This window comes from Saccopteryx bilineata, chromosome 3 (assembly GCF_036850765.1).
Source record: "Saccopteryx bilineata isolate mSacBil1 chromosome 3, mSacBil1_pri_phased_curated, whole genome shotgun sequence".
Classification (NCBI taxonomy): Eukaryota; Metazoa; Chordata; class Mammalia; order Chiroptera; family Emballonuridae; genus Saccopteryx; species Saccopteryx bilineata.
In genome coordinates, this window is record NC_089492.1 from 160,852,671 (window position 1) to 160,871,333 (window position 18,663).

The window sequence follows — 18,663 nt, forward strand, 5'->3', positions numbered from 1 at the left end:
GCGTTAACACATCCCTCCTATACCAGATTGGCTTAAAAACAATTTAGGGAGAATCCATTTCCAACATGTCCATAAAGGCGAATGAGAAAGTCTAAATGCTATTGCTTCCTTGGGGGTGGAGACAAGAATCAGGTGGGCAAGTCAAGGACCCAAAAGGGGACAAGGAAGAAAGGATGAGTCAGATTCCAGCAGTAGTCAGTCAGCACACCCTATTGGGTGTGCCCCCAGGCCACTACTATTTCTTAATTTTTGGTGACATATATGTAACTTGATGTAATTGAGGTTGCTATTTAGAGCCTTTACCCTGCCAGTGACCCAGGCCTGATCTAGATGCCGTGACTCTCTCTATCCCTTAAAGCCAACATTCCATTCATTAAGCCTCCCAGGGTTATGAAAAAGGGGTGGGACAAGAGAGAAGGGTTAAGTGTGGTTTCTGTAGATTGCCAGTGTGCAGCAAGAAAGGTAGATGTGGGCAAAGAATTGGCCAGGATACTCACCGCCCCCCCCCAATTATATGATTGTTTTAAAAATGCTTCTGTGCTCACAATTGTACTTTTTGAAGACATACACAAATAATTATCCATACAGTATAGCCCACTCCCATTATCAGCCACTCTCTGAACATCTTTGATCTCACCCCACCCATCATCCCTTTCCAAAACTGAATTACACAAAGGATCAAACAGAAAACCCATAAGATCATGAAGTTCTTGGAAGCTCAGATTGCCTTCAGTGACACCAAGTGCAGAAGTCAAAGGGGACAGCTGGACAAGATCAATGTGAGGGGAAGAGTCAACCACACAACAAAGGAAACCATACTTTATTAAACTGGAAAACAAAAACATATTAGGGACAAACAGACAAAAAAAGAAAGGAATGGCTAGAAGAGAAAAGAGCAAGTGGTCACCAAGGACAAGATGGGTGGTCCGTGGCATCTCTGTGTGCCTCTGAAATGCGCGGGTGCACCCACCACCTCCTCTATCCCCCCTCCCACTCTTATACCAAAAGCCAATCCAATCGCATCTTCAGAGATATATCCAGGCTTTTCTTTCTGCATTCTGTAGTTGGGTTCACCTTCAGCCCTGGACAGTCATGTCGGGCCTTTGCTGGAGAAAATTTAGGTTTCCCAACCACAGGTCTGTACCACAGAGCAGCAGTTTCAGCTCCTGGAGAAGTTTTCTCCTCTTTGCACTCATCAGAGAAGCCAGGGCCCTGGGTTAAAGCCCCAAGTCTCAAAGAAAAATGTCAAACCTTTAGAACTAGTTATTTTATTAAGTGATATTAATACACATTTCAAAAGGATTTCACTGTTCTTGCCTCTAATCATGTACTTTTGTTTTCCACACTGAACACGTGAGAATATCAATCCAACATCTCTAATTTTAATCTTAACAGGCACCCCGCCCATTCAAAAAGGGGGTAGGAGAGGAAAAAAGGGGAAAAAGCAGTAATTTACAGCGGCTTCAAAACAGTAACAGCTGAAGCTTATTCTGCATAAACCAGTAATTTCAGGATAGTGAATATTCTGCAATTAGGAAGTTTAGCATATTCACATTATCTAGATAGGTTTGCTGTACCATATATGTCACAAACATTGTATTCCTGGGATCAAAAAGTATAAAAGTCCTACTCTCTGATCATTTTACCCTCCCTAAAATCAAACCATTTTCTATTTACTCTCAACATTTAGGAGGGCAAAGGGAAGCAGGGAGAACTTTCATCTAAGCTCACTGAAGAGTAACTCTTACAAAATATTGCTGTATCACTGAGTTGTAAGTGGTACCAGTGTATTCGTGACCCCCACCAATTCTCTGTCTGTGATTTTACAGTGAGCACCAAGGACCTTAGTAACAACTTTGCATACTGAGTTCATGTGAATCATGTCCTTTCCAAGACACACTATGTTATGCTTTCTTTAAAAAATATCGTTTATTTTATTTTTTTAAACTCAGGTTGGAATACAAAAGTCAGAGCATGGGCACGGAGTTTTAAATCACAGACACAGAAAGAATAAACCCCCTTTGTTTCACGTTATGAATACCAGAATGTTTTGTTTCACTATATCACATATATACATTGTCGTCTTCATTTACTGCTGTAGACAGATTTCCTTAAAGTTAACAGCTGACAGAAATACAAATCCTTACTTCCATTCTGAAAAGAGCTTTGAAGATTTTGTGGCTTAAAAAACAACAGCCCACAAAAATCCCAACCCTTACAAGTCCATCTTTAAAACTGTACGAGGTCTTCCCGTCATGTGTTAGCCATCATACTTCTGAGGACAACTGTTCTGCCCCAACATTCAGGAAGCCACTTTTCTGACATCCCTACATTTCCTTACGAAACCAAATAATCAGAGAGCCTTTTCAAGTAAACACTACTTTTAGCTTAAACAAGAGCAGCAGAAAGAATTCACATTCTTTAATTCTAGAATGAAAAACATCCCACTTAATTTCTGCAAAAAAAAAATTCTATTTCAGTTGTCAAATAGAATTCCCCCCTTCCCACCCCCACTCTCCTACTTACACTTTTCCCTAAACACATGTCTGAAGACTCAATGTAACTACACTGTTTCTTCGCTTTGCTACACTATATACCCCATTCCACATACAAGGTCATGGTATCATGCATTTCTGTGGGGAGAGCCACAGGGCAGAGAGGTCTGAGGTCAAAGAAAGAAACAACAGTTGGCTTGGGACCAGAAATGCATTAGGGAAATGAATGACTTGCAGCATCCTAACTAAAGAATAAGTGAGTCAAGGTAAAGAACATGGAATAAACCACACAGCTCCCAAACTCGGACACACACCTGGTTTAAGCTACTCTTTATCTTAAAAGCAAGTTTATTGAGACAAAGCATCACCTTCTGTCACTACATTGCCCTCTCCCTCACCTTCAGTATTTCACTGCAGGAATCCAAAGCAATCCCCATACTTCCTATAGTTAGTTCTATACTAACCTGGTAGAAAATACGAAACTTACCAGGATTCTCTAAAATACTCAACACATGTTTTACTCAGCTAGCTGGAATTACCAGTGTGTACCCTAGGGTAAGACACTAAATAAAAAATAGTAAAGCAACATTTGCTTTTCAGTGTCCCTAAATAAAAACACTCAAAATTCTTTGACTGTCTTTTTCCCAGCACTGGCTGTAGAAAGAAGCCTTTCAGTTCAGAGAGAAGAGAGCTTTCTTCTCATGTGAAATGACTAAGAGCAGAAACACCCTTTATTTCCTATTGGGAATGTGAGACGAGGATAAGGCTTAGCCTTGATACGTGATGGGCTGCTATAGAGTGGGGTAAATTTTATTGATCAGGTCCTCCTGTTTCTCTGTAAAGATACATCTAAAAAGTACTCAGCGGTCACTAAGACACATCTGAACAGGTACAATATAAAGAAAGATGCTGTTGAACCTTTGATATACCAAGAGCGGGGTGAATACAGGATGAGTGTGAGGGAAAGGAAAGATAAAATAATTCCCTTTCCTTACAGTTAACCTTTGCTGAAATATACCAACAAATATTACTTATGTTAGGGAGGCACCATGGTAAAAAATGTCTACTTCTTACATTTAAAAATACAGGTATAATGTTACAGTTGCACCTCTGTACAATTTGTCAACTGTAGTGACTTTCTGGCCACAGTAAAAGTGAAAACTGAGAAAGTCAAGAAAAGCAGGAAGAGCTTGGTGCAGGATGAGTGAAACTATCTCAGAAACATCTTCCCTTCTCTCGTTTATGAAAGATGGGCAGATCACAGCACACTGCTGCTAATGGTTCTTTCTCTCTCCGTATTGTAGTTATTCCTTATATTTACCTCAAAACTATATCCAGCTCACTCTCTTTCATTCCAAAAATAAAGAGGAAAATTTTTTACTAGGATAGAATGAGACCTTTATGTCCTCAAAGTTACTGCCTGATAGTTACTTTGGAAGAAGAAGCTGACTTTTTATTTTTTAAATGAAGATTTTAGGAGGAAGCTAAAGAACTCAACTCCAACATGCCTTTAAAGACAAAACAGCCTGACAGATAAAAGGTCTTTCACATTTCTTCCCTTGCAACATCTCTTGGCTGTCGGCAGGGCACAGAGCACACAGGGAAGGGAGTCAAGCTGGGTAGAGCAGTGAACTTAGCTGGAGAGAGAAGGGGACAAGAATCCTTCCATTGACTACTGATAATCAACCAAACCCAAAATAACATCCCAACATTGCACATTATTATCTGTACTGGTGGAAGTTTTATTTCAAATGTAGTAATACTCTTCAATAGATGGAATATAGATCCCTTTTCCTCCCCATCCCTCAAAACTCCCAGCCAAAGGAAGTGGCTTTGGTTGTGTTTGCCTGCCCTCCCCCCTAAAATACAAACAACTTGGGGAAGGTAAGTAAGTGCAGTGGGAAGGAGGAATGGATGGATTAGTGAAATTTAAGCATATATGACTTTCTACTTTAGAAGGGATGCCCTTGGTCATAAAAAAATAATAAATCAAAGGAGGGAAAACAAAAACAACAATAAACCAAAATCCTACTTCCAAAGCTCTCTAGATTGTTTAAAATGCCTTTCCCTTGGTTTCCATCAGTACCTGGGAGGGAAGAATGGGCGTTTTGGTGCAAAGAATGGAGGGCCCCTAACAAAAGGTGGCCTGGGTCTCTTTAAACTGTGAAACGGGTCTCTGCCGAGAAAAGGTTCCCTAGGCCGAAAGTCCGGCCGGGGATTCCGCAAAATCATACCACTCCGGCTGATGGTGTCTCTGTGTGAGGGACCCAAGGGGAGGCCACCGCTGCTGCTGCCTCCCCCACCTCCTCCATGGGCTGGGCCCAGGTGCTCCAGAGAATGAGAGGCCAGGCTCAGGCTCTCCCGCACACGGCTGAGGCCAGGGCCGTTGAGGTCCCGTTGAGTGGGGCCCCCATGGTCCCTGGGTCCTGTGAGTACCCCAAAATGCTCAGCCAGGGTCCCTTGAAGGAGGGAACTATGGTCCTTGGGAAATACTGCCACTGCCCCTGACACTCCATGCTCTGCCAATGGTGGGGCTGAGAAGGGCACAACCCCAGAGTGGTCAACAGAGGGAGGTGGGGGTGGAGTAGAAAAGGGGACAGCACTCCCACCACTGCTGCTGTGTTCCCCTGGGGGTGGCGGGGGTGGGGTGGGGAAAGGAACTCCGCTGTGCTCTCCAGGAGGAGGGGGTGGGGCAGCATGGGTCAAGGCTGCTTCCTTTGTGAAGGGGTTCGAAAGATCCACAGAGGGCAGGTGAGTGGGTGCATCTCGAGAGAAGATACCACCGTGATCCTTAGGAGGGGCAGGTGGGGCAGACGATGGCCCCACTGGCTCTCTCTGGAAAGCTGTCCCATGTTCCAAAGGGGATGGGGGAAGATGATGCTCAAATGTTGAGTTGAAACTGTTGGAACGAAAGCTGCCGACACTTTCCTGAAACTGGGCTGCCCGTTCCTTGTATGGAGCTGCTTTAAAGCCAGTGAGGCCTCCGCTGCCCCCACCCCCAAGAGATGCCAACTCAGAGGCACTGGAGGGGCCATTGTCGAAAGAGCTGCCTGAGGTGCTCAGGTCAAACCAACCCCCCCTTGAAGCCTCACGCCCATGTCCTCTATTTCCCTTCCCAGTAACTCGGATGGACTCTACTGTCTGTATGGGCTCCCCAGGCATCCTCCTATTGGATGCATTATGATAACCCAAGGTTTCTATAGGGGCCCCTTTTTCTTCAGTGCTGTCAGGCAAGTCTAGGCAGGAGGAGGAGACCCGGGTTTCTATGCGGTAGTGCTCTTCCTGTTGCTGCTGCTCAGTGGCGGTCAAGTTGGGCTGGGTGAGGTTTGAGAGACTGGCACCATCACTCGGAGTGCCCTTGCTGGGGGCCTGACCAAAATGCTTATCATCTGAGGGCTTTCGGGAGGCGTTTTTAAGCATATTCTTAAACTCAATCGTTGACGTGGTAGAAATGGTGGAGGCCAGGACTTTCTCCATGCCTGATGTGGGAGGATGGCCCGTGGGAGTGGCAAGGGTATTCTGCGGAGAAAAAAGGGAATGATGTGGAACTGGGTGAGGAGAGTCTGGGTACTGCTTCTGTGGCAAACTGAGATGCCCAGTAGTAGACTGAGACAAGCTACTGTGGTTGGAGTCAGGGGTGAAAAATGAACCATTCTTACTCGGTGATGGTGACCGGTCAGACCCAGGTTCACTCCCTCTTATGTTGAAGGCACTAAAGAGCCCAGGGGAGGATGAGAGGAGGTCACAGTTCTCACCAGAGTCCAGAAGGGCCCTTACAGCTGGAGGGAAGGCAGACTTTACCCCAAATTCTTGGGCTCTGTGGCTGTAACTGGATAAGATTGGCTGGTACTCGGTGCTATCAGAAAGCTTGCTGGATTTCAGGATAGATTTGGCTGGTTTCTTCTCTAGGTTCATCATAGCAGAGGGTGGAGGCCCAGAATACTCAAAGTCTCGATAATCCTCATCTTCCTGGAAAGAAGTATCTGGAAAGAACTTTTCCTGTGAAGAGTCCATCAGGGAAGATGGTCTCTCCATTCCATCAGGAGGCTGCTTATAGGGTGATTCACTGTCCAGGCCAAAGGGTCGATATGTAGACACAGAATTGGAGAGTTCCCGGGGGTAGCTTTCCTCTCTCCCAGGGGGTGGTGATCTAGTGCTGCTGGGTGTTGAAGAACCAGAGCTAATGATCTTAGAAAGAAGGGACATGGTATCTACGTTGCTGGATGTGGGTTTGTCCATCATCTCATCTTGGGTGGGCGTTCCACTGCGTTCATCTCGTACGGGGGTTCCATCAATGTTGTCGATTGAAGTGCTAGTAGGGCCACGCTGGAAGTCTGAGGAATGGCTTTCTGCTGGGGCACTGGACCCCAAACTGCTCAGGATTGGGATGTTTAAGTTTAAGCCACTGAAACCAGGATTTCCTTTTAAGAAGTTATGGATCTTCATTTCTAGGCTTGGGGAGGTGGACTCGGACTCCAGCTTTGGTTTGGAGACCTCCGAAGATTGGCACATGGCAACTTCAGCAGGTGGCGCAGCAGGGCTAGTACTGTGGGTGCCTGTAAACCCCAGAGGATTGGATGGCAGTTTGAAAGTAGTGTTTGGGAGCCCTGGGCTTTGCCCTATGGAGGCCTTGCTGGCTGAAGTTGAAGAGACTTCAGATGTTGATGAATTAGGAGAATAGTTGAAGCTTTTGGGAATAAAGGATTGGGTATTAGAGGGCAGATTTCTTCCTTTGATGCTAGAGACTGTGGTGGTGTTGGCAGGGGAAGCTGAAGTGCTCTGGGGTGCAGCTTCACTGGCTGGAACCGGGTTCCCAGTAACACTCTGAAGTAAAGATGACAGGCCTATAGAAACAAACATTAGAGGAGTTAAAAAAGAACAACTCCCTACCATACAATAAAAACAATTTAGGCTAACTGAATATTCTCATTCATTCCAGTGAGAACCAGATAAACATTAAAACATGAGCCCAAACGGAATCCAGACCAAACAAGCAATTGCTATGTGTCGTAGAAAACACTGGACTTATTTATCAATATAAAGACAGCAAATCACTGAAATGTTTCTAGTACAGTCATGAAACAAGTCCTACACGGCACAATAAAAGACAACAGGAAGGGGGATTTTCGTGTCAGAATCATTCATAGTTTAAACAAGACAAAAGAGAAAAAGAAAGGAAGCAAAATTATTCTTAAAATAACACCTTAAGCCCCTATTTCTGCTCTTCCTTTTCAACCTCCATAATTGTTTCTAATAACTTAAAGTACACTGTCATTCTCAAGATGGAGATAACATGTGCAAATTGCAGAAATTCATTTGAACAGGGACACTTTTTTCAAGAAGCATCTCTTGCTAGACTGGTGTTACCTTTGAGGAAACAATGCTCTAAGCTATCATTTTTGGTTGTACAATGTAGCAATAATAAACATACACCACAAAGGCTTATAAAGCTAAACCATCAAAGGCTCTGATCCTTTTACAAGAAAACCTACGGTCCCCACCTTATAGCTGGGAAAATTCAAGATTATTGGTCTGCCCAAGTTGACACTGTTAACATTCAACCCTACTCACTGATAGATCAAACCTTCTCAGAAGTCCTGAGAAAAAATTCTTTGGGGTAAAGGCTGAAGTGCACCAAAGCAAACTGTTCCTGCACAAATTTTTTAGAAAAACACTTGACAAAAAGATAACAAAAGGTCCTAAAATTTCAATCATATTTTGAAATTTTCTGGTCATAAATGAAAACTTGCGCATACTTTACCCAAACTTACAGCTTTTAGTTATATACTAAAACTGCTCCTTCATAATATGGGGAAAGAAAATATTTCATGTAGTATTTCTTTTTTTCCCCTTAATTTATTGCTTTGAGAGAAAGAGAAGGGAGAGGGAGCGAAAGAGAGAGAAACACTGATTTGTTGTTCCACCCATTTATGCATTCACTGGTTGACTCTTATATGTGCCCCAACTGGGGACTGAACCTGCAATCTTGGGACATCAGGATGATGCTAGTATTCAACTGAGCTACCTGGCCAGGGCTCATGTAATACTCCAATTAATGTTTCTTCAAAATTCTAATTTTAATTCATATTTGCTAAAAGATTTCAGAGTTTTAAGGTTTCATCTATGTAACATTTTTAACTGCCATCTACTTCTATACAATGGTGCATGGTTTTTATTATTATCCAATCGTCAGTAATATCCAAATAATTAAATATTGTTTATTTCAATTATCCTCCTGAAAAATGTTTCACTTCCAAAAAGTTTCCTAGCTATATAATTTTCTCTCTTCTAATAATACGATTTAAAATTTTAGTAGTCACTGTTCTTACCAGAAGTCCTCAAAGCACTAGAATGTGATATATAATGTCATATGATTTTAAAAAGATATTTCAGCATATTTTTCAGATATTGTGAGATAAATTCTTCAAAAGACCATCTTGTTAAGAACGATACTACTCAAAGGCACTGGCTGGTTGGCTCAGCAGTAGAGCGTCTGCCCAGTGTAGGGATGTCCCAGGTTTGATTCCCAGTCAGGGCACACAGGAGAAGTGCCCATCTGCTTCTCCATCCCTCCCCCTTCTCTCTCTCTCCTTCCCTCCTGCAACTATGGCTTGATTGGCTTGGGCAAGTTGGCCCCAGGCTGGCTCCAGGCGCTGAGGATGGCTCCATGGCCTTTGCCTCACGCACTAAAAAATGACTCCAGTTGCAAAGGAACAACGGCCCGAATGGGCAGAACATTGACCCCTAGTGGGCTTGACAGGTGGATCCCAGTTGGGACACATGCAGGAGGAGTCTGTCTCTCTGCCTCCCCTCTTCTCCCTAAAAATAAATAATAAAAAAATAAAGATACTACTTAGATTTCTAGCAATAGGTGAAGGTCTTATGCCACTAAATATTAATTTTCTTAAATCTTACGGCTTTCTTAAAGCTGTACTCTACAGCCCTTTGCCCACTCAAGTCCCTCTTTTGTGTTGAAAATCTGCCAATAAAGGCTGTGAATGACACAACTAGAGCAAAGTTCTAAGAGATTTCCTTTACAGTCATTGAAGAAACATCTATTTAAGCTGTCACAGTTCTCTTAAAAGTCAAGGAGAATGACTTTCTGTAAGAAAATGAAAGGTGATGAACTATCCTCTTATGCTATAAAGGTTGTTTTTGGGGTTCCTACTGTTCTGATGAAATTTTGTCTGACGAGAAAGTCCACATGATATTGTTGCAACAATTTGCTGAGGGGGGGAACTTCTTTATAATGTATTACATCTATATAAGAAGTGAAAACAAGTGAGTTCAAGATTTTTATTGTACCTATCAGATTAGAAGAGAGAATCATAAACATGCCAATTTCTTAAACTAATTATCTCTGATATTAGTGGTATAAAATGTGTTATAGTATTATCATTAATTCTTTATTGCTGGTGCCAACACACAGGGTATTTAGTTTTATGTAACAAAATTCTCCTGTCTCTTTTTTTTTTTTCAGTTTTCTGAAGCTGGAAACAGGGAGACAGTCAGACAGACTCCCGCATGCGCCCGACCAGGATCCACCCGGCACGCCCACAGAGGAAAGCGCGGCGGAGGGGTGGAGAAGCAAATGGGCGCTTCTCCTGTGTGCCCTGGCCGGGAATCGAACCCGGGTCCTCCGCACGCTAGGCCGACGCTCTACCACTGAGCCAACCGGCCAGGGCTCCTGTCTCTTAAAACAAAGTTCTATATAATACAGTGGTTGGCTGATCCACTTAGAGAACAGCTTAGGAAATAAAATTAATACCTGTACTGCTTTCTATTCATATAAAGCAGGGTTTCTTAACCTCAGCACTACTGACATTTGAGCTGGATAATTCTTTTTGGCTGGGGCTATCATGTGCACTGTAGAATGTTCAGCAGCTACCCTGGCCTCTACGCCTAGATGCAGTAGCATTCCCATCACCACCCCAGTTATGACAAGCAAAAATGTCTTCAGACATTGCTAAATGTTCCCTGGAAGCTTCCTGGTTGAGAACTACTGATACAGAGCAAATCACCATAAAGATACTGTTCTGGTACTTGTAATTCATTGCATAATTATACTGAAACATTTTAAAAGGTTGTGATGGTGCTGGGCAGTTTGCTCAGTGGTAGAGCATCAGCCCAGCGTGTGGAAGTCCCAGGTTTGATTCCTGGTCAGGGCACACAGGAGAAGTGCCTATCTGCTTCTCTACCCCTCCTCCACTCTCTCTTTTCTCTATCTTCTCCTCCCCTCCTGCAGCATGGCTCGATTAGAGCAAGTTGGCCTCGAGCACTGAGGACGGCTCCATGGCCTCCGCCTCAGGAGCTAAAAAATGGCTCTGGTTGCAATGGAGCAAGGGCCCCAGATGGGCAGATAATTGTCCCCTAGTGGGCTTGCCGGGTGGATCCTGGTTGGGGCACATGCAGGAGTTTGTCTCTGCCTCCCCTTCTCTCACTAAATTAAAAAAATAAAATAAAATAAAATAAAAAATGGTTGTGTAGGTATCTGGAAGGTCTGAGAACAGAAAACAGGTAACTTTTATGGGGAAAAAATCATTAGAAGCAAATAGTTTTAGATACAAAACAGATTAATTAACAAAGCTGAAGAGAGATTATATACATAGACAAAAGTAAAAAAGATGTACTATATATCCATAAATAGAGGCCTCTATAAACTAGGACATAAATGAGGCAATCATATTTAATATTTGATAGCAGACTAACCTTTCTTATTTTCTTTAGCTTTAGTTAACATTAAAATATGTATGTAAACCTCAGCATATACTATCTTGTACTAAGAGCTGAAATAAATGGAGCCCCTAGGGCTTCATGGCATGGGTGAAAGAATACTGGACTCCAGTCAAGAAATCTGGCTTTTAGCCTCAGCTCATCACTGAATAGGTAGGTATATGTGTGACCTTACGCAGGTCACATCCCCTCACTGAGCCTTAATTTCCTCACCTGAAAAGGAGACTAGATGATATTCAATGCCTCTTTCATCTGACATTATGTAATTCTATAAATGCCAGCTCATAATGATAAATATAAAGAGAATAATGAGTTAACTGTATTATATATTTCATGGCTCTGGAATACTCAGCTATGGAATCCAGGATTAAGCAGAGACAAGCACATACAGTTCAAGTTCCTCTGGCACATGGCAGTTTACCTTGCAGTGTAGGAGCTGACTGTGTCTGGGTTTTGGAAAGAGCGGACAGAATGCTCTCTGGGGTGATCTCCACCTTCGAGAGGATATTTGCCAAAGGGTTGTGAGGTGTTGTTGTGGCAGGTGCAGGTGTTTTCAGGCCACTAGAAAGGTTGCTGGGACTTGTAGGAGTTCCTGGAGACAGTCTTGGTGCAGGACTGACCCCTGGTGGCAGAAAGATTAACTCAAGAAAATGCAATTCAAAATGACCTTTAAATCTATGACACTTTCCATTCAAATGAGTTTGGTATGTTTAATAGGAATTCTTCTGTGATTGATTCAGAAATGTTATATCATGGCTTATACAAAAAAATCTGAAGCCTGACCAGGCGGTGGCACAGTGGATAGAGCATCGGACTGGGATGGGAAGGACCCAGGTTCGAGACCCCGAGGTCACCAGCTTGAGTGCAGGCTCATCTGGTTTGAGCAAAGCTCACCAGCTTGGACCCAAGGTCATTGGCTCAAGGAAGGGGTTACTCAGTCTGCTGAGGGCCCACAGTCAAGGCACATATGAGAAAGCAGTCAATGAATAACTAAGGTGTCACAACGAAAAACTGATGATTGATGCTTCTCATCTCTCTCTGTTCCTGTCTGTCCCTATCTATCCCTCTCTCTGACTGTCTCTGTTAAAAAAAACCTTTTTTAGAAAATTAGATGAAGATATGCTCTTGTTTAGTTGGAACATGCCTAAAATTAACAAGTATTAGATTTTTCTCGTATGTACAGTCCATTAGTTTTTTTTTTAACTTTTTTAAAAAACTTATTGACTTCAGATAAAGGGGGAGAAGAGAGAAAGAGAGAGAGAGAGAGAGAGAGAGAGAGAGAGAAAGTGAGATGGGGTGGGGAGAGGAGCAGGAAGCATCAAGTCGCTTTTTGTAAGTGCCTTGACTGGGCAAGCACAGGATTTCAAACTGGCAACCTCAGCGACACTTTATCCACTGTGCTACCACAGGTCAAGGCACAGCCCATTAGTTTTGAGAGCTCCAAGAGAAAGAGACTAAGGATCTAACTATTTCTTTTTTGTTTTGTTTTTTTCTGAAGTTGGAAACGGGGAGGCAGTCAAACAGACTCCCGCATGCGCCTGACTGGGATCCACCCGGCATGCCCACCAGGGGGCGATGCTCTGCCCATCTGGGGCGTTGCTCTGTTGCAACCAGAGCCATTCTAGCGCCTGAGGTAGAGGCCACAGAGCCATCCTTAGCGCCCAGGCCATCTTTGCTCCAATGGAGCCTTGGCTGTGGCAGGGGAAGAGAGAGACAGAGAGGAAGGAGACGGGGCTGGGTAGAGAAGCAGATGCGTGCTTCTCCTGTGTGCCCTGGCTGGGAATCGAACCCGGGACTCCTGCATGCCAGGCCGATGCTCTACCACTGAGCCAACCGGCCAGGGCCTAGGATCTAACTATTTCTTTCTTCTCTAAGTAATGAAACCTACACTTCAGAGTCTGGTAGATGCTCAAGAACTTGGCTGTCTGATTATGACCTGAGCTATTGCAATTGTATAATTCAGTCATTACATAATTTTATGCAATTAATAAGATTTTGCTTTTGAAATGGCCTATAAAATGAGATTATATATGAAACCTCCTTTACACTTTTACATTTTAAAACACTGGCTTGAGTTTTAACATATGAAAAAGTATATAAAAGAAAATAATTTTTTATTTTTTTATGATAAAAAATATAAACAGGTATTTCACAAAGAAAAATAATATACAAAAGTTTTGGGGAAGCTGAGGCACAATGGGGACTTTTAACATAGTGTTTGGAACATAAATAGTACATTTCCGGAGATCATTTTAGTTATAACATGAAAGACTTTAAAAAACCTAATGCTGCCTGACCGGATGGCTTGGTTGGTTAAAGCAGGGGTCCCCAAACTTTTTACACAGAGGGCCAGTTCACTGTTCCTCAGACCACTGGAGGGTTGGACTATAAAAAATAACTATGGCCCTGGCCGGTTGGCTCAGTGGTAGAGCGTCGGCCTAGCGTGCGGAGGACCCGGGTTCGATTCCCGGCCAGGGCACAGGAGAAGCGCCCATTTGCTTCTCACCCCTCCGCCGCGCTTTCCTCTCTGTCTCTCTCTTCCCTTCCCGCAGCCAAGGCTCCATTGGAGCAAAGCTGTCCCGGGCACTGGGGATGGCTCTGTGTCCTCTGCTTCAGGCACTAGAGTGGCTCTGGTCGCAACATGGCGACGTCCAGGATGGGCAGAGCATCGCCCCCTGGTGGGCAGAGCGTCGCCCCATGGTGGGCGTGCTGGGTGGATCCCGGTCGGGCGCATGCGGGAGTCTGTCTGACTGTCTCTCCCTGTTTCCAGCTTCAGAAAAATGAAAAACAAAACAAAACAAAAACACCCCCAAAAAACTATGAACAAATCCCTATGCACACTGCACATATTTTAAAGTGAAAAAACAAAACGGGAACAAATACATATTTAAAATAAAGAACAAGTAAATTTAAATCAACAAACTGACCAGTATTTCAATGGGAACTATGCTCCTCTCACTGATCACCAATGAAAAAGGTGGCCCTTTTGGAAGTGCGGTGGGGGCCGGATAAACGGCCTCAGGGGGCTGCATGTGGCCTGCAGAGTCGTAGTTTGGGGACCCTGGGTTAGAGCATCATCCCGAAGCAGAGAGATGCCAGTTTGACTCCGGTCAGGGCACATAAAGGAACAGCCTCATGTTCCTGTCTGTCTGTCTCTCCCCTTTCCTCTCTCTCACTAAAAATCAATCAATAAAAAATAAATAAATAAAAAATAAAATCCCAATGCTGATCTTTTGGAGAAATCTATCTTTTAGAAATAATATATTTAAATACATATGCAGAAATAAAATAATAGGGATGTTCTTCAAAATAATCAGGATTGAATACTTCATGTATTTACATATTATAGTTGAGGACGAGTAATGAGTATGTGAGGGTGCTTTACTTTTGTATTTTCATTAAAATTTCCATAAAAAAAAAGCCATGTATCAATCCTTATAGAATGGTTGTGCACAAAATTTTAGCATCAGAGTTGTTCATTACAGTCTTCTTTTAAACAGTGAAAAATTGAAAACATACTGAATGTCTAATAATAAAAAGGCTTAAATAATCAAATCTATATAGCTAAATTAAATTTTTTAATTTATTCAGAGATATCAATTTGTTGTTATACCTATCCACGCACTCATTAGTTACTTGTTTTCTTCCTTAAATGAAAGGAGGTAAGATGGAGAGATAGACTCCCACATGTGCTCCAACCGGGATCTGGCAACCCTAGTCTGGGGCTGATGCTCGAATCAACCAAGCTATCCTCAGTGCCTGAGGCTGACACTAGGACCAACCGAGTTATCTTCAGTATCCTGGGCTGACACTTGAAACAAGCCACTGGCTGTGAGAAGGGAAGAGAGAGAAAAGGGCGGGGGAAAGAGAAGCAGTTGGTCACTTCTCATGCATGCCTTAACTGGGTATTGAACCCAGGGCGTCTGCACGTGGGCTGATACTCTCTCCACTGAGCAAACTGGCCAGAGCCAATATTTTTTATTTTTAGATTTATTGATTTTTAGAGAAAGAAAGAGAGAAAGGGGAGAGAGAAGTGGGGAGTATCAACTAGTAGTCGTTGCTTCTTGTATGTACCTTGACTGGGCAAGCTCAGGGTTCTGAACCAGCAACCTCAGTGTTCCAGGTCAAGGCTCTATCCACTGCACCACCATAAGGCCACTTGCTGATTCTTATATGTGGCCTGACCAGGGATCAAAACTTGGTGTATTGGGATGACACTGTAACCAAATGAACCATCTGGCCAGGGCTAGATAAAACTTTGAACAGCTCATTTTAAGATACTATATGTAATATACTCCAATTATTGAAAGAAAAATCATTACAAATAATCTCCCAACATTTAGCTACACATACACTTGCAAGGTTACACACACATAAGTATTTTCTTTAAGGTAGCAGAAGTATATTTATTTTATTCTCTTTGTTTTCTAACTTTTCTATAAATGACAAGTACTGGTTTTATTTTTTTAATTAAATGCCAAACTGATGGTTTAATTAGAAAGATGAAGGTCTTCTTTACTGGGCTTACTTACCAGTACTTTTCATGACTGATGTCAGGCTGCTAAGGATGGAACTGATCTTTGCCAGATCCACATTAGCCAGGTTTGGCAAGGCCAGCGCTGGAGAAGGGGACAGGAGGGAAGTAGTCACAGGCTTTGGAAGAGGTGGAGTTGCTGTCATGGTCACAGGCACTGGGGTACACAAAGAGGCCTTCGAAATACTTTCTGTTGGCTTTGCAGGCACTGAAGTGGATACAGCTGACTTCTCCACAGGTTTTTCCTTCCTGTCCTCTACTATTTAAATAAAAAAAGCAAATATCACTGCATCTTACTACTTTCTAGACTCTGCTTCCAGTATGAAACAGTATGTCCTACTGTTTCCTGAGTTGGGAATAAAAAAGTATGCTTTAGAGAAAAACCACTTACTTCATGATTTTTTTAAAAAGCCCTATACTTTATGATTCTTCCTACCTTAAATGAATTTCTAAGATTCATCTTTTATCTTACTTTTAATGATTTATTTGTATCTTTTTAGTATCTCTGTTAAATTTTTACATTTCTAGAAGCATATTATTATTTGGTACACATTTGTGTCCTGTCCTTCAGTAATGATATTTATGTCATAAATTATGCTGTCTTTCTTGTTAACTTGAGAGCTTTCTAAAGAGTAGGAATGAATTCTGTATGTACATCCTATCTTTTTGTGGCTTCCTGAAATTGGCCTACTGGGGGGTCCATCTGAAACTGCAATTTTAACTCTTGATGCTTTTTAATACCTAAAAGGCTATGCTCTGTATGGACAGTACCTTAAATTCAACACAAGTCAAACTCTCTTAATAATTACAAAAGCTAGGGGTGTCAGAGAAACAATTCGTCAATCCTACTTAATTTTGAAGGTGTGGTTGACAAACTGTGGCTTTGGAATCTTCAAGGTCAAGAGTGACAGAGAACAAGGAATTCCAGTATAAGTGCTACTTCCTCTAGAGCAGTACTGTGCAAAAGAAATATAACTCAAGCAACACATAAAAGTTTAAATTTTTGAGTAGCCACATTAAAAAAAAGGTAAAATTAATTTAAATAATGTTGTATTTATCTCAATATATTAATGAAATATTTTCATTCTTTTTCTGGGTACTAAGTTTCTAGAATCCAGTGTATACCTTTCATAATTAGAGCACATCTCAAGTTGGACAAGTCACCTTTCACACACTCAATAGTCACAGGTAGCTAGTGGCTACCACCTTGAACAACACAGACCAAGGACGACTGCTTAATAAATCCTTCACCACTGCTCTTACAAGGACTGAAATGTCTTTTAACATCTGCCCATGATAAATTCATTGGTGGGAAAACAACAGACAAGGAACAAGTTGTCGCTAATCATATAATGACATACCAATGATTTTTGACCCATCATCTTCCACATCTGAGAGTTCCATGTCTTCCACATCACGATTATCTGTTGCAGGCTCAGGTGTGGCAGATTTCTCACTCCCCATGGCTGGTGACCGAGATTCCTCACCTCCCATTCCCTGAAAAGGAGACTCAGAACCAGTTGGGGACGGAGCATCCATACTTGGGGAAGGAACTGGTGATTCCTCTGGATCAGGAAGAGTTGACTTCAATTGATCCAGCTTTTTCTTTAAATTGTTCACCCGATTAGCAAAGGTTTTGTATGCCTGAGAGAAAAAGAATAGTTTATTGCTTTCAGAAAAGAACCAAGCTATCATTTTGACTTTGATCAGATTTCCTCATTAACTATATCACTGATCCAAAACAAGAAAATATTATCTCCTGATCTGTGGAGGTGTCCTAGATAATGCTGAGGTAGCTGGTTCGAAACCCCAGGTTTGCCCAGTCAAGGAACACACGAGAAACAACTACTATGAGTTTATGCTTCCACTCTACCCCCCTTTCTCTCTCCCTTCTCTCTAAAATGAATAATAATTTTTAGCCTGACCAGGCGGTGGCGCAGTGGATAGAGCGTCTGACTGGGATGCCAAGGACCCAGGTTTGAGACCCGAGGTTGCCAGCTTGAGCGCGGGCTCATCTGGCTTGAGCAAAAAGCTCACCAGCTTGGACCCAAGATTGCTGGCTCGAGCAAGGGGTTACTCAGTCTGCTGAAGGCCCGCGGTCAAGGCACATATGAGAAAGCAATCAATGAACAATGAAGGTGTTGCAACGAAAAATTGATGATTGATACTTCTCATCTTTCTCCGTTCGTCTGTCTGTCCCTATCTATCCCTCTCTCTGACTCTCTCTCTCTCTGTACCTGTAAAGAAAAATAAATATAAAACATTAAAAAAAATAAAATGAATAATAATTTTTTCAAAATCTTTAAAAAGTATATACATTATCAGCTATCAAGCATGGAGTAGTTTCCAATTCCTACTTTTTTTCTCTCTTTTAAGTGAGAGGAGGAGAGAAAAGAGAGACAGACCCTCGCATGCACCCCAACTAGGATATACCTAGCAATGGCTGTCTGGGGCTGATGCTTAAATCAACCAAGCTATCCTTAGTATCTGAAGCCGACACTCAGACTGACACACTGGCTGCGGGAGAAGAAGAGGGAAAGAAGGAGGAGGGGGGACGAAAGAAATGGATGGTTGCTTTTCTTGTATGCCCTGACTGGGAATTGAACCCGGGACATCCATATGCCGGGCTGATGCTCTATCCACTGAACTAACTGGCTATAGCCTCAATCCCTACTTTTTGTACTTTGTATGTAAATATTGTCATCTACACAGGTGCCAGAATCAGAAGCCTAGAGCTTATCTGTAATTCATTCTCTCTTGCTTTCTTCTATTCATCCAATCAATATTTATCAAGAGCCTGAATGTGCTGGCCACTTTTCCAGGTTGTGGAGACTATGAAGACAGACAAAATCCAAATCCATAAATAAAGCACAGCCTGGGAGGTCAAATACTATTGACAGT

At 42.6% G+C, this 18,663-nt stretch overlaps 1 protein-coding gene across 8 annotated transcripts in view; it reads right to left on the reverse strand.

The window, feature by feature from the left end:
* Positions 1 to 943: 943 nt before the first annotated feature.
* Positions 944 to 18,663, reverse strand: part of RPRD2 (regulation of nuclear pre-mRNA domain containing 2) — a 133,309-nt gene continuing 115,589 nt past the window's right edge. For 2 of the 8 annotated variants that reach the window (XM_066268047.1, XM_066268046.1), the window contains 5 exons: positions 17,124 to 17,406; positions 15,761 to 16,021; positions 11,650 to 11,850; positions 6,155 to 7,339; positions 5,783 to 6,014 (listed from right to left, as the gene is read on the reverse strand). In XM_066268047.1, coding sequence (XP_066124144.1) covers positions 5,926 to 6,014; positions 6,155 to 7,339; positions 11,650 to 11,850; positions 15,761 to 16,021; positions 17,124 to 17,406 — 2,019 coding nt within the window. In that variant the 3' untranslated portion in view covers positions 5,783 to 5,925. Of the gene's footprint in view, positions 7,340 to 11,649; positions 11,851 to 15,760; positions 16,022 to 17,123; positions 17,407 to 18,663 lie in introns of all 8 variants that reach the window. The other 6 variants (XM_066268043.1, XM_066268042.1, XM_066268049.1 and 3 more) reach the window with 5 other exon arrangements.